This window comes from Mastigoproctus giganteus, chromosome 10, assembly GCF_048544385.1.
Source record: "Mastigoproctus giganteus isolate SK-2022 chromosome 10, ASM4854438v1, whole genome shotgun sequence".
NCBI lineage: Eukaryota > Metazoa > Arthropoda > Arachnida > Uropygi > Thelyphonidae > Mastigoproctus > Mastigoproctus giganteus.
The window spans coordinates 169,415,499-169,432,756 of NC_143584.1; the positions used below are offsets into that span (position 1 = coordinate 169,415,499).

Consider the following 17,258-nt stretch of genomic DNA (forward strand, 5'->3'; position numbering starts at 1 on the left):
GTGGACATCTTGAAACTCAGTACTTATATTAATGAATTAAAAAAAAAATTCAAGAACATATAATAAACATGGTTCAGCATTACTATACATAGGATTTCAGGGGATACTATATATAATAATACTGCATAGGAGTAGCACAACCCAGTTTCTGGGAAAATGAACAGACATTGTTTGGCTGGAGAAAATTATATGATTATAATTGTTCATGTGTATGGAATTGAGGCCACCACTGATTTGTAAGAAACAAGTCAGTGGTGAACCATGGATAATGGTACTTGTCTAAGGTGGATATGAGATCAAGCTTAATCAATTTTAAGTGGGAACAGAATGTTTCCTTGTGATCAGACTAATGCACTTAACATCTTGTATTTATTTATGGTTAAACATTTCTTTCAATTTATCATCAAATTAGAATGGATACAGCTTGAGAATCTTGGACTAGAGATGCTCAGTTGTGTTCAAATTGTTCAAGTTAAATGAACAAGAATGCAAGTATTTATGCAGGGTTGGGCTGAACAGGTGAGATACCAAGAAATTTCTTGGTATCTTGCCTCACTTACTTAGAGCTACTGGATCAAATAAAATAAATATTAATTTAAAATTATTCTAAATATTTCATTCATACACACACATAATGTATTTATTATTTTGTTGTTTATGACTTCAAACTATTTCCATTGTCACAACTTTCCGCGAGGAAAGTTTTGTGTGACAATGGAAATAGTGTTACTTTCGACAGCTAACATTTTAATGAGTATCTGCTCAAAGCTCAGATGTGTTGCTTGCAGTTCTGTATGACTGAAACGTAATGTTGTTGCGTTGTATTTGCATTCTTTTTTTATGAACAAGTGGAGCCCAAAGCAATCCAAGTACCTAAAACTGCATAGTATAAATGAATTAATAAACAGTGATAATAACAAGGCATTAGTTTCTATTTTGTAAAATATTAATGTTGACCATATAGAACTGCAGAATGAATTGATTCACTTTAGTGAAAATTTTCAAAATTTTAGAAATAAAAAATTGAATTGTCTTAACACCAATAGGAATAATTCTTGCAAGGGTTGCATTCAGTGTATATTTAATGTTATTAGATGATAAAATATGCATATACTCTAATTTACATAAGGCATACAAATATACACTCTGTGATCACTGAATTATCACCACCTACCTAATACTGTTTTGGGCCACTTTACACAGATAATAGCCACTATTCGCCTAGGCATTGACTACATTATTGTCCGAAGACGTCTACAAGGCTTTCTGCAGTGTTAGAACAAATGATGGTTGCATGTCCACCCACCTCACTTCCCATTCCAAAACATCCCACAGGTGTTCAGTTGGATTAAGGTCAGGCAAATTTGGAGGCCAATGACATGAGTGATATCTTCACTTTGTTCCTTGAACCACTTGTGCACAGTGCATGCCAGATGACCTGATGTATCATCACATCATTTTGGAAGATCCCATTTCTGTCTGGAAGAAAATGCAATATGGTAGAGTGCACATGGTCTCCTAAGGTCTGCTGATAGACCTCACCTCCTAGTTAATAAGAAGCCAAACAACATAACACTACACAATCCACACAAATGACATGCAATTCACATGGGCTATTTTACAGAGTTTGTATCTCCACAGAGAATTTCAGCTGAGTTAAACTGATGTTCTTGGTGTCACCTCACATTAGACACTCATACGTAATAATACACAGACCTCACCAGTGAAATGGTCCATATGCATCAGGGATCCTAGTGCTTTCCAGCAAAACATGCTAATATTAAGTAACCACCGCCACCTGCCTGGCCAGGACTGCTGCAGGTGAGGTAGGTGTCATCTCCTTACAGGCAGCTGTTCACCTACTAATGGCACAGAGTTGCAGCATTCTGTCTGGATAATGGGCACTGTGCATGATGGGTCTATGGACTCGTGTTGCTTGTGTCACACATTAGTAGAGGCATATAATGCAAGAAAGCAAGCTTATGCAGCAACAGCTAAAAAAAACCCTTCCCATTTCACCAGGAATTTGGAGTTATCCAACACGCACATACATTTCCAGTCTTCTAGTGTGTTGTTTACATCACAGAATTTGCCATTGACAATGATCAGTGGTGAGGAGAGGGTGTCTCTTGGGTTGTCTGCTGTGGAACCCCCCATAGGTCTGAGTGTATAATTTAGGATATTGTTCTTGCATTGCCCATATTGTATTGCAATGTCAATTATCACACATAGAAACCTATTGTTGACCCTGTACAACATACTGTACCCTTTGCTCACAGTTGACAATCCACCTTGTGTAATCCTTTTACAGTTGTCGGCAGGAGGTGGTTTGAACTGTTCAACAGCATTCTTTGTACACCTAAAACAGTGGGTATGACCAGCCGAGAAGACATGCCATTTGTGATATGGAGGCACTCGATGCATAAGCCTCTACAATAGTGCCCTTTTAAATATCTTGACTAAGTGATATCTTTCTACTTCCCATAACTGCTATTTGACTTGCATGACCAGATGCAAATTACCACTGCTCTAGTGTACAAAACTGTTTGGCTTTTTATACTGTGAGCTATGTGGCATACTCCATTATGGATGGCTTGGTCGTTGTTGTAATATGGTTTCAGGAGCATCAGCGACTAAAGCCATATTTGCTCTGTGTATACTCTTAGTAAACTGCATGGGTTCTGTGATTGATTTTCTGTTTGCTGGACGAAAAAGATGGGTTGATCATAATTCAGTGATTACTGAGTGTATATTGACATTCTCATCCACACAAGTAGCATGTGGATGTGTATTTTCAATATTAAAAATAATAAAATGGCATTTATGTGCCAACATGGGGGAAAAATTTTACAGGTTTTAATAATAATGAATTGTAAAATAATAAGAGAAGTTTACCTCAATACAGTACGTAGAACACTTCCGTATGATACTCTCCAGAAATTAAAATGGAAAAATCGAAAAACTTACATTAGAGTAACAAAAATAGTTTAAAAAATAATTAAAAATTAAGAAAATTAAAAGAATTTAACGAAAAAAAATTGCAAAACGATTTTCCTTCCTGAAGCTGACAACGCTTTTCAACTGTATGTCGTGACCACAGGAATGAAAATTACTGAATAGGGGAGAGTATGAAACTTAAATAGGGATTATTTGTCTTTGCACATGTGCATAAAAGCCCACGAATCAGATGAGATATGGCCGATGAACATTAACAGAATTTGTGTAATTTAATTCCTACAGTGCCGACTGGGCTAGCCGTGTGGGTAGCTGCCTGCCTGGCAACCCAAAGGTCGCGGGTCTGATTCCCGCCTCGGGCTTGGATTAAAGTACTGCAAAAACCTTGGGAGGTGCATTATGGCCACAGAAGCCTATGTGCCAACAACTACAAAAAAAAAAAATCCTAGTTTCTGCAATTAATTAGTTGGGTATAATTACGTTGGACACTTATTAAGTATTTTGGCCTTGTTAAATAAGTGTTTTTCGTTAACGGCATGAAAGGCTAATTCTGACACTGCCGAACAAGAAGCACGAACTGAGGCCGCATGTTGATTAACACGAATATTCAAAGGAAAACTCATCGAACCCTGATAAGATGAGTCACAATCACGGCAAGAAATGTCGTATACCAAGTCATTAATTTGTGTTGTGAACAATTGCTCAGTCCTTTCCTTGTTTGCAACACACATTAATGACCTGGTATACAACATTTCTTGCAGTGATTGTGACTCGTCTTATCAGGGTTCGACGCATTTTCCTTTGAATATTCGTGTTAATCAACATGAACTGTCGAAAAGCATTGTCAGCTTCAGGAAGGAAAATCATTTTGCAATTTTTTCGTTAAATTCTTTTAATTAATTTTCTTATTTTTAATTGCGTTAAATTGATTTTTAATTATTTTTTAAACTATTTGTTACTCTAATGTAAGTTTTTCGATTTTTTCCGTTTTAATTTCTGAAGAGTATCATACGGAAGTGTTCTACGTACTATAGTGAGGTAAACTTATTATTTTACAATTATTGATATCAACGTAGAACGTATTGAGCATTAAAGCTGTGGTTCATACTAAATAATAATGAATACAGAGCAAGATCTACTATATTCAGTGAGCTTAATAAAATTGACAATCTTGGTTTTAAAAGGCACAGAATATAAAAAATTATTGATGCTATAATTCTGTTTAATCAGAAAAGTACCTGGTTTGTTTAATAAAAAAGAACTATTTATTTTTTTATACGCTTAGATTTTTGTTTTATATCAACTGTATTTATTAATGTGAATTATAATAAAGGATATATAAGTAACTGTTCTATTTAATATTTTAACCACACAAACCTATTTTATATCATGTGTTTAAGTATATATGGGGACCCTAAAGTTCTAATTTATCCATGGGCCCTTTTATCTTCAGTTGAATCCTATATTTATGTATAACATGGGAAAAAAGATTTGATCTTTTAAAAACATTTTTTAAAGAGGGTAAGAGGTGCTAATAAGTTCAATTTATGATAATTAAATTATGAAATTTCTTATTATTTTAATTCTTTTTATTGACAAACATTTTGGTTTATTTCTTAAACTAGGTATAACTGGAATCTTACTTTTCATCATTGTTTGTGTGATTTATGTCTTTGCATATCCTCGTATTCGTCAGAAAGCATACAGCTACTTCTGGTCAACCCACAGTCTCTACATCCTACTTTACATCTTGTCTCTGATTCATGGACTTGCAAAGATAACAGGAGTAAGAAATATTTTTGCCATACTTAAAACTGTATATACTCTAATTTTTAACATTATGTACAAAGGCAACCTGTTATCTAACTACTTGAAAATGGACAATCAAAGAAGTCTGATATCTTTAAACTTCTTATTGCATATATGATCAGGTTTTTTCAATTTTTTTTTTCAATATTTCCAAAGAAAATCAACTCTGATTTTCTTTGGATTGCTCATTTATTTTTTGTTGAGAGAGAAAAATATTGCACCACATATACAAATAAGGTACTGCCATTCACTGCTAATGTTTTTATGTGTGGAAGCTTTGAATTATTCAACTGTGCCTATTACAGTGTCGGAACTTATAATGTAAATCTTATTTATCACTTGAATAATATTTAAATGAAAAACTGTTTTCAAGAGTAATATTTTTCTAGTACTCTCTTAAAGTTTTCATTTTTGTGTGTTCAAGATGGAGTTTTGATATCTGTCAAGTAGTCAAAATATCACATGCTGGTGTGTTATTTCTTTAGCTGCCCTTATGCTTATGGTGGGCTTACATTGTTAGCCATCAGCACTTATCTTGAGATAGCCCCTGCCCCCCTATGATTTTTCTCAGTGAACCTTAGTATCAGAATAGTTGAGAAATGGCAAAAAAAGTTAATGATTAGCTCCTATGGACCAAAAGTTATACTTCTTGGAATATTGTCATAGACAATGTATTGCAAGCCACATTTGCTTTGAATGCTTCCTCAGGGGCCTACATATTTCCTATATGACATGAAGCAAGAATACAATCAATACAAATTAACTTGGCTAACTCAATATGCTTAATTTAATCAGTTTCAATTTGATCTCAGAATGCTACATTACCTTACTGGTAACATTCTCTGATATGAATCAATCTGGAATTATACTGGAGTTGGTTGGATAAAAGGTTGTTTACTGTACTGGAAAAAATTTGCACATTACTTAAATTCACTTCAAGTTGTATGTTAAGTATTTTATTTTTTCCTCAGACCCCTCGCTTCTGGATGTTCTTTATTGGACCTGCCATTGTATTTACTTTGGACAAGGTGGTCAGCCTTCAAACCAAATATATGGAACTGGATATACTTAACAGTGAACTTCTGCCCTCAGGTATGCCATGTTTAAAATCATTTTTTTAATTTCAATAAAGAAATTAATTGTGGATATTCATTGATGCCTCGTTTGAGAATTTAGAAAATTTTAATTTCAGTTGTCTTAGCGAAATAGTGACTTTCTGTTTCACTGTAATATTTTTTTTTTTTTTTAACTTTACTTGATCTGATTTTTCTATTCCACAGATGTAACTAAAGTGAAGTTTTCTCGCCCTCCCAACTTCAAATACCTCTCTGGTCAGTGGGTAAGGCTAAGTTGTACAGCATTTAGACAAAAGGAATACCATTCTTTAACCCTTACATCAGCACCACATGAAAATTACTTGTCAGTGCATGTTAAGGCACAGGGCCCATGGACGTGGAAACTACGTAATTATTTTGATCCTAACAACCTAAATGGTGGTACTTTACCAAAGGTAAGAAATAAATCATTCTATAAAATGAGGATTATCTTGTCCTTTGTTTAGCAGCTGGCAGATTTTCTGTTGAAGTTAATAATATAAATCAGTCTTAGTAATCGCAACAAAATGAATGTTGTGTATGACATAATTTCTCTGTATTTATTAATGTGGTTAATTTTGAAAAACCTTTACTGAACAATAAAAATAAAATCTTGTTCCAGTACAACTCTGCACACTTTTGACAGTGATTTAACATTTAGAATATTTAAATTATTTAAGAAGAAGATATCTACACTACAGTCAGTTCACTCATGCCATGATCAAGGTGTATTAACAAAGGAACTACGTTGACTAAAATGGTCTTGCATGCCATTCATCTGGAAATTAATTTAAAAACCTATTTTAAATTTTCAGCTGTCAGGAGGCATGCATGCAAGGCATTCTAGTAAATAATAGCAAAGAAACTTCTTTGTTAGTATTCCTTGATACTTAGCAAGAATAAGATTAGTTGTAATGCAGAAATCTCAGTTTAACTAATTTAACAATTGGAACATTTAATCACTGATAAAGGCTAAAATTTTCAAGGGAATAGTTTTTTATTTTAAATAGTTGATTTTACTTTTAATGTTCAATTAAATCTTTAAAAATAAACCAGTTTAATGCAGAGAAGTGTCCTTTTTTTAACAGGTTGTTCAACTGTATTTCAAACATGCCATTCTGTTACTTAATGTGAAGCTTTCACATCAAACCACAATGTGATAACCCATACAGAAGTACTTTTTTTATACCCAAAATATCAGATTTGTCAAACTGGGGTTACCAACTATCTGATGAGAGCCCACAAGCTTTAAAACAGGCTTTCATATTTCAAATAAACCATATTATTTTTTTAAAAGTGTTGCATCTCAGGACAACTCATTGTCCTAAGATCATGCCTTTAACTGCAATCAAATGTCTGTTGGCTCCTGAACATATAGGACAAGGTGGTCCTCAGTTTATTGAATTTATTTCTAAGGTCACATAACTTCCTACATTAAATATATAACTTATTATGCAAATTTAATTTTAAAATTCAGTTCTTCTACATTGAAGAAAAATACTCTTTAATCACTCAAATGTTAATTATCACAAAGAACATTGGGAGATAGAGATGATGCAGTATTGGAGTATTATAGCTGCAAGTTGCTTCACTATATTTTGTTTATTTATAATATAGTTATTTTTCTCTTATAATCCTTGTCTATACCCAGTGAAAACAAGTTAGTTAATGTATGCAGTAAATTACATTTTGGGCAAATTAGCAGACGTTAAATTTTTTTTTTTTTTTTTTTTTTATTAACAAGTGGCCCCTAGTCAGAAACTGCCAAGTCTGCTATATACATACATACATACATATTACATACAGAATTAAAGTCATAAATTCCAATGCCATAAAGTGAAATGAACATATGTCCAGATAATAAATCACATGACATATTAGAATTAGTCAGAAGTATAAATTGTGGCACAAGGAACCACAAAACAAGCACACCACACAATGAGCTATATGACATGAATAAGACCAAACGTGACAAGGGACCACTGATCTTGCAAAGTCAACACGAGATTAAGACAAATAACAATAGGGTTCAGAGGCAGACTGGACATAGGACTTACCGGGGATACTCCAGTGGGCCGAAGGACAGTGTGATTTCGGCTATAAACACTAGCATGAGGCCACTACAAGTTTTCCCCAGTAAGAATTCTTGACCCAGTCTGCCTCTGGTATGGTCACAAGTAACTACATAGACTGTCCAATAAGATTATCTGGTTTACAAGGGAACACTATGATCATTAACTACAAAGTCAATTGCACAGTTTATTTCAGAATCTTAAACTGTCACACAGAATTCATCTATAAGGCTTTTACTGTTCTTTCCTCAAGTTCAAGCAGCACTGATCTTCTATGGATTTTTTTTTATGTTAACCCCAAACACGAGAGGTATTAGAACCTATAGTACTTAGTACCGTGCTTGGGTTGGAGGTCGAGAAGATGAAAGAAGATATTTGTTGACATTGGACTTGAACTTCTGTAGATTGTAATTTTCAGGAAATACGTATGAAGAAAGGTTGTTCCAGAAAACGGCAGTTGAATGAATAAATGAGGAAGATGAAAAGTTGGTTCTGTGGGTTTGAAGTTGGACAGTAAATGGATGTTGGCTGGTGGCGGCATGTGTTTGGACTGTTTTGAAAGAGAGAGCAGGAATTATAGAAGCCAATTCAGAAGAACAGTGCCCATGGAAGTATCTGTGGAAGTTTCTGCATGCAGCAGAAACAGTAAGTCTATGAGAAAGCAAGTGGAGAGACTGTTAGAGATGAATCATTAATTAACCTAATTGCCCTCTTCTGAATGGAATCAAGAAGCCTGAGAGAGGTTTTGGGGGCACCACCCCAGATGTGGAAACAATATTCCATGGCAGGGTGGATTTGCGATTTATACAGAGTGACCAGCTGTTTGGAAGAAAAGTAATGCCGAGAGCGAAAGAGAAAACCAAGTTTTTTAGATGCAGAGGAAGCAATATTTGTAATGTGCTTGTGCCAAGAGAGATTAGAAGTCGGGGTAATCCCCAAAAGAGATATATCATTTTGCCTAGAAATCTGAGTGTCACTAAAGATAAGCATAGGAGCAGAAGAATCCTTTTTGCGAGATATAAGACAAGCCTGAGTTTTAGAAGGGTTGAAATCAACTAAGTTGTCTTTGCCCCACTGGAGAATTACCTGAAGATCGGCATTTAAGGAATTGGTGGCAGATTTTTGAGAAGTTGAAGCTGATTGAGCAGGACAAGGTTTCTCAAAATGGAAAGTGGAATGCAATGTGCTATCATCGGCAAAACTATGGATAGGATTTCCAGTCAATGGAAGAAGGTCATTAATATACAAGAGGAAAAGAATGGGGGAAAGAACTGAACCTTGGGGGACACTGGCATTAGTGGAGAAGTTAGAAGACAGAGAGCCATCTACCATCACCCTCAGTGAGCAATCAGAGAAAAAACTGAATAACCAATTACTAAAAACAGTTGGCAAACCATAAGATGGAAGCTTGTTTAGAAGACCTTTATGCCAAACACTATCCAAAGCCTTTGAGATGTCAAGAGCAACTGCTTGTGTTTCACCGAACCCTTCCATTGAATTAGTCCATAAATGGGTAACATAAGCCAGAATGTCACCAGTGGATCGACACTGACGGAATCCATACTGGCGATCGTTGATCAGATGGAAGGTTTCTAGGTAGTTTAAGAGTTGGTGGTTAATTGATTTCTCCATTACTTTAGAAAGAGTAGAAGTAATTGCGATTTGTCATCCTTTTTAGGAACTGGCTGGATATGAGCAAATTTCCAAGCAGAAAGAAAAACACCTTTGGAATAAGAAAGTGAAAAAAGCGGCAAAGAATAGGTGTAAGTTCAGGAGCACAGGCTTTGAGAACAAGTGGAGAAATACCATCAGAACCTGGAGCTTTCTTAGCATCAAGATTCATCAAAATCCTTCTGATATCCTTTTGACGGAAGACCACAGGAGGCATTGAATGGAGCGTGTTGGGAATGGTGGGAGGTGTTTTACCAAGATCATTAATACATGAGCTGGAAGAAAAATGGGATGCTAGCAGGTCAGCTTTATCCTTGGCTGAAGTAACAACAGAACCATGTGGTTTGGACAGAGGTGGGAGCAGAGATGGGTAAAAGTTGTCGCCAATAGCTTTGGCAAGAGACCAGAATGCTCGGCTACCATTAGGGCAAGAAGCAAGTTTTCTACTCTTAGCCTGTTCAAACTCTAGTTTGGACTGGTTAATAACTGCTTTACAATTGTTGCAAGCTTTGGTGTAGGCAGAAAATGAAACTGAAGAATTAGAAATAAGCCAAATACGATATGCAACATTCTTCTCTTGAACAGCCTTAGCACATTTATCGGAAAACCAAGGTTTAGATAAAGGACGAGATTTTAAAGTGGAGTGGGGGATAAAGGATTCCATTCCTGCAAGAATAATTTCACTGACACGATCTGAGCAAACGTTGACATCAGAAGTTTTGAAACAGTAATCCAACCGAAGAAATGAAGTCTCGCAGGTCATCCCATTTTGCATTCTTGTAATGCCAAACAACACAAGGTTGGGAATAGTCATGAGATAAAGGTTCCATTTGAGAAGAGACGATCACCAAGTTGTGATCTGAAGTGCCTAAAGGACCTCTCACTTCGACTGTGTACTTAGAAGGGTTGTTTGTGAGAAAAAGATCAAGTGTATTGGCTGTATGATTAGGATTGTCTGGTATTCTTGTATGTAAATGAACAATCTGTGCAAGATCATTAGTAATTGCAAAAGCCTCAGCATCTCGACCTGCTGGGTCGGTGTGACTAGAAAACGGAAGCCAGCTGGAGTTGTGAACATTAAAATCACCAAGGAAAATTACCTCATTTTTAGGAAAGTTGGACTGGAGAAAGTAAAGTTGCAAAGGGAGGAAGTCAAAGAGCTCCAAGTGATTAGTGGAGTTGGGAGAACGGTAGAGACAACAGATGAATTTGACACAATGAGGTAGAGAGATTAAGCCAGAGAACATCAAAGAGAGGAGACTCCAAATTGCCAAGTATCTGACAGGGAACATCAGAACGGACATATGCACAAGTGTACCACCTTTGAGGTGAAAAGAATCATACAGCGAATAATTTGGCCATCTGAGATGAGCAGTAGTTGAATCAACCGATAACTGAGATTCTGTCAAAAAAAGTACATGGGGTTTGGCAGACTGCAAGTGGAAATGGACATCATTGAGATTAGAATTGAGACCACGTATATTTGTGAAATGAATTAGGAAGTGCTTGGGGGGTTTAGATCTTTACGCAGATAGCTTGCTCTATTAGTTTGACAATTCATGGTGTATTCAATAGTAAGAAAAAGTGGTTGGGACATGCTGTATGAAGTAATGAAATTTTTGGATATGGCGTACATGTGGTAAGAATATACCCAGATCCTTGACATAACGTGGCCTTGACAATGCTCCCCGCATACACACTACTCAGACTATCTAGCAAGATTATACACTAGCTGATTTGGAAGCCCCCTAGAGAGTTACCAATAGATTCGGTCCGGTATACTAACTAGTGGCCGGCCTGCGAACACCGTTTTAGAGCTGTACCCTCGAAATGTAAGGAATATTGGATCTCACCATGATGTTCATCATAACCTCAAAAGTCATCAATCATACTGCATGATGGAAGAGATGGGAAAGGGTTGGCCGGAACTTAGCTCTGGAGACTAAACATGGGTTCCACCACTTCAAGCCTCCAATAAACAAAGTGGTGGTATTGCACTGGTTGATGAGAGTCATCTACCACCTAGTACTGCCTGGTAACATAGAGGGGCAGCATTCCTCCATGTGGTGTGGGCGCCACACCTCGACCCCTGCTTACGTTGGTTCACACCTGGGTGGTCACCCGCCATGTACTTGTGCATGGAGGTTATACCCAGGATTACTAACAGTCCCACCATCATGAAGGTGCAAGCAGAGGATTTGGCTGTCACAGACCATCCAAACTTTGCCGAAATTGGGTCCACTTGACTTGAGTGTCACCCAAATATAGTCCCACCAGCGTTTTAGACTCCCAGGTAGCTAGTACAGCTTGTCTGGCATATCTGAGAGGATGTCTGTGACAACCTCAAGGACCAAATAGGAATAATTTCTTGGAAAATTTTTGAAAAGCCTGAAAGTCTTCCTCAGTCTTAATTAATTGAGCCTCATTGCCATCAGTCAGGCAAGCAAGATTAGGACTAGCAAATAAAAATTCCTATCTGAGATGTACTAAGTACTTATGACAATAATATAAAAACATGACTCCAGGTCTCCAGAGCCTTACAGTGACACAACACTGTGACCTTTCTGAAAAACATTAGCAGACAATAATAATTCATGATTGATAATAAAAAATAAAGAAACAATTTCCATATTTCTGTTGTTCTGATTTTAATTAAATTTTGAATGGCTGAGCAAATCTTTGCAAAAGTCCCAAATATAAAATTTCCTAATATCTGTTCACTAGGAGTAAAATTGTTACATGTGAATGGACAGATAGATGAACAGGGTGAAGACAAAAGATGTTTTATGCACATATATTATCACACCTAAAAAATACAGCCAGTGCCATTCATAACCAGATGTTCTCACTAATTTTATCATCCAAATCTGTTATATCTAGTAGGTGTTGGAGGTCATTCCTCCTGGACTGTCTTCCATTTGCTATTTTCCACTCCTCAGTTTCCTGTTAGATCTTTATCTCTAACCTATAATGCTTCTTTGACACCATTAATTTACTCTCCTCTTGGCTTGCCAGGCTTTATAGTCTATTTTTGCCTGATCAGATGTTAGTTACCCAGGGCTGGCCCCAAAATTTGTGAAACCATGTTCAATTACTTGCAGGGACCTGGGTCCTGTGCAAAAATAAATATGGGGTATTTTTGTAATAGTGATTTTTAAATTTTTTTATTTCTTCAAATTTTACAGGCTCTTGGAATTGGTAACTAGACATAAGACTGTAGTAGGTTTGTTGATATAAATAGGGAAAACATGCGGAGATGTTATTATTCAGACAATTTGGGTGTGGGGTCCTGTTTGATAGAACTGGTTGAACATGCTTGTGGCTCCCATCTGTAGTTACCCCAAGATTTTTATTTCCTCATTTGTAACATGGTCTTGCCATTTCTTTCATCTGTAGGTCTATTTTCTTTTTCTTAACTTCATTTTTGATCAATTCCTTTGTTTCTTACCCAACTTCTAGTTCCAAAGTCTAAATTAGGCTTGAAAACTGTGTTATTAACTAGTTTGTCTTTTGTCTAATTTCTCTTCTGCTTCAAGTGAATTTGTTTACCTGTTTTTTCGATGCTTTTTTGCTTTACTTATTCTCTTGTTTATTTATTTCCATGTCTAATCCACCTTCATTAAAGATCATTCCTAGATATACAAACTACTAACTTGTTCCAATTTTTGGTTATTTAGTCTACAATCTAAATTTTGCGTGTTTCTTCCAACTTTCATAACTAATTTTCATTCCAAATTTTGTCTAATTTATAATTTATTTGGAGATTCTTGAAGACTTTACATATTATTTAGCAGCCCAATATCAGCATACAATAATGATCAATTTTTTCATCTTTTGCCAAATTTTGTCAGTGACTTGCATTTATTAATAAATGGTCCATATAAATTACAAAAAAGCGGCAATAAGGTGCAGCCATGCCTCATTACAACTTTAAATAACTTTCTAATGCTTTCTTCAATCCACTTATCTAAGATGAAGAGTCAGCAAGTCCCAAAACAGGCTGTATATAAGTCTTATCTAGATTCACCTTTTGGCGATTTCATTTGGTGACATCACAATGATATTTGAAGCAGTAGGAGGCTTAATCATTTCATCCTGTCATAGCAAAAAAAAAGCTTCGGTCTATGATTTATCCAATTTGGTTAGCACATTGGTAGTTTATTAGTCACATAACTCCATACTAAAGGGTTGTACCATGAGGTGGTGTAACCATGGATTGAACTAAAATTTTATGAACAGGAATGCTAATTAATAAAAATCTTATTTTTAATAATTAAGTATATATGTGACATTATAATGCTCAGGCCCATTCTGAGCCCTGGGTGTAATTTTAATATATTAGAATTGATTTTGAAGTATTTCAGTTAATATTTCAACATTAGAATAAGTCTAATCAATGCAATCAGTTGTTTTTTTTTTATCAGATTCTCTATCCTGTTTTACAATTTGTATCTTTTTACCACATCAATGATTAAGAGATCAAACTATAGGAGTTACATTTTATTACACCTATATACTCAAGCAATTTTCATTGCCTTATAGATAAGACTTGAGGGGCCGTATGGAGGTGGAAACCAAGATTGGTATAAATTTGAGATTGCAGTCATGGTTGGTGGAGGAATTGGGGTAACGCCTTATGCTTCTATCCTCAATGATCTCGTCTTTGGCACTTCTACAAACAGATATTCTGGAGTTGCTTGTAAAAAGGCAAGTTGAAATGGTTTCAAACTAATTTGTATAGTCTGCTAATATTATGATTAATTCACATTTCATGATTTTATGTTCATTTTAGAATTACTAAAAAACATTAGCAGAAATATTCTATTCTAATGTGCTTTTCCTTTTTTATTTTTGGTGGAGTAATCTTAAACACATCAGATTCTTATGTTCTTTTCTCTCCCACTGCTACTATAAAACAAACAAAGGTCGAAAATTTAGCATTTGTTCTTTATTGTTATGAATCAGATTCAGCTTTCAATAAATTTCAGTGAAAATATTGGTAATGTCTAGTTCTTTTAAAAATAAGTTATACATTCAGTTATTCTAACTCTGTTTGGCACCTAAAATGAATGAAAAGATACTAGACAGTGTCTAGTATCTTTTGATTAACTTTGTCCCAGTTAGAATAAGTAGTCTTAGCTTTAATTTACATTCACAATACCACCATCCAGTTATGTAAGGACCACAGCAGTATTAGGGTGATCTTGGATGACTGTTCTTCAAAAAATTTGTATGCAGAGCTAAAAAATTACTTTTTTTTTTTTGCAAAGTGTCACTCTTGTTTTTGAATAAAATAAGCAAAAATGATATGCAATTCCTTTATTCTGAGGATGGTGACAACCAAGTTAATAATTTTTCTAATATTATTGCAAAAATAAAATGTTCCAGAAGTGATGAATGATCAGCATGAGATGCTGTTAGTATATTATTTATTATTAGCTATATGGTGCAAGGAAGCCAGAGGCTTATGCTGCACCAGCCAAAAAAAAAAAAAAAAGTTAGAGAGAGAGACCAAAACCGAGGAGGAGGAGGATGATGATGATATCCAGCTCAGGATCCTGGGTGTGCCAAGCCAAAACTCACCAGATGTGAGTCCCTGGGATAATGGACAGCAGACCACTAAGAAGTATCACTTCATGAAATGGAGTGTTCTTTAAGTAACAGCAGTGTGTTCATAATATAGGGATGCTGTAGGTGTGCAATTTAATGCAAGAATGGGAAAAACAAAAGCTGTAAGTGATTTTAAACATCGCTGATTTTGAATGTGCCATGGTAGTTAGTCAGTGCAAGATGCACTGTAAACTGCAACACTGCTGTGGTTTTCATGCACAACTGTGTCTTGGGTATATTAACTGAGATTGGTCTAAAAACCAAATGGCATTCAGCCAACAGTGATCCTCTAGTCAGAAACAGCTTTGTGGATGCAAGAGGCCAACAGAGGCTGACAAGATTGTGCAAGGTAATAGAAAGGCTACAGTCAGTCAAATTAGAGGTATAACTAGGGTGTGGTGAGGGTGCCCCCATCCACAAGTGCAATTCATTTTAGGTGCCAAATGGAGTTAGAATAACTGACTGTATAACTTATTTTTAAAATATGACAATCTATCATTACTATTAGAATCAACTACAGTGGATTCCTGTTAATCGGGGCAGCCGTTTATTTGGGGAAAATCTTAAAAAACAAAACCTAATCGAGAAAATAGCCAGGGGTTTACTTCGCTTAATCGGGACAACATGCCATTTAATCGGGGCAGGAGACCGCAGCACTGGAGATTACCGTACACGTGGTTCGGTCAGATTTCTGGAGGTCACAACCATAAAACAAATAGCAGTCACTTGTTTATTGGGCTTTTCTGTTAGTGCAATCTATCGTAAACGGATAGTAAACTCTATCTTATTGAATTTGTGATAATACTGACAGCTGGAATGCTGTGGGTTATTATGGTGAAATGTGTTCTCACTTCCATGGAATCTTCAATCATATAAAAAAATTAATTTTCAGAATCTTCTTCATTCCTATTTTTAAAGCTTCGTAACTCGTTACTCTGTTCTCACTTGCGCGTATCGTGTTACTTGCAATTTGTGGGTGCCATGTTCTTTGTTATTGATTGCTTATCTTTTTAGTGTTTTAAATTTTAACCCCTACCCACAAATGTCAGTGAACAGAAATGTCAACTAGTTAGTATGTACATATTACAGTACGTATTAATTATTCCAATTATCACATTCTTCTGATTTTCACGTATCATTTAATTTTTTAATTGGTAAGGTAATAAAAGGTAAATTTGTGCTTAATTATATTGGATAAATTTCCTCCTATTTTTGCTAATTAGAATCGCTGTTTATTAAAATTCAATTCACAAACGTGATCACAATGACTGCACTTACTACACATCGTATAGTGAACGGTAGTTTACTATGGTGAGTCCATCATAACGTGATTTGATTGTACAGTGAACCAATTGTAAAGCGGGGGTCCATTCTATTTTTAACTATTTATGTGAAACTTCGGATAATTGGGGCAGCTGCTTAATCAGGCCAAAATGCATTAGTCCCGATGTGTCCCAAATAACCGGAATTGACCTGTCACTTTTATATAAAAAGTTATTTTATGGATAATAATTTTATTATAATTTAATTACATTTATGAAAATAAATGAGCATTTCTGATATTTGCCCATAGGCATCAATTTCTAGTTATGCTTTTGAATCAAAATAAGAAACTAGTACAACAGTGTACTAAGTTGTCATCTGATTCAGTACATTATATACAAGTGGTAACCAAACAGGCATAACTCATCATACCTTGTCAAAGATGGGTTATTGCAGCCAACAACCAAACTGGATTCCACTCCTGTCAGCAAAAAAAAAAAACAAGAATGTATGTTACAATGAGCTTGGGAACACCAACATTTGGACAGTCACTGATTGGAAAAATATTGTTGGTCTGACGAATCCTGGTTCCTGCCATTTTGTGCTGATAGGAGGACTAGAATATCACAAACAGCTCTAGTCAAGGGATCCATCCTGCCAGGTGTTAAGAATGCAGTTTGGTGGTGGTGTTAATGGTGTGGGGAGTACTTCTGTGGTGTACATTTGGGCCCTTTGATGCAAGGGTTATCTGAAACTAGGCTCATCAATTTGTGGTTGTAATATA

The 17,258-nt window shown here is 35.6% G+C and overlaps 1 protein-coding gene across 1 annotated transcript in view; it reads left to right on the forward strand.

Annotated features, from left to right (window-relative positions):
• LOC150079465 (dual oxidase-like) overlaps window positions 1-17,258 on the forward strand; it is a 177,149-nt gene that overhangs the window by 142,332 nt on the left and 17,559 nt on the right. The window contains exons 25-28 of the mRNA XM_090383907.1: window positions 4,581-4,741; window positions 5,736-5,856; window positions 6,045-6,274; window positions 14,144-14,308. Of these exons, the coding sequence (XP_090240033.1) occupies window positions 4,581-4,741; window positions 5,736-5,856; window positions 6,045-6,274; window positions 14,144-14,308 (677 nt within the window). The remainder of the gene's footprint in view (window positions 1-4,580; window positions 4,742-5,735; window positions 5,857-6,044; window positions 6,275-14,143; window positions 14,309-17,258) is intronic.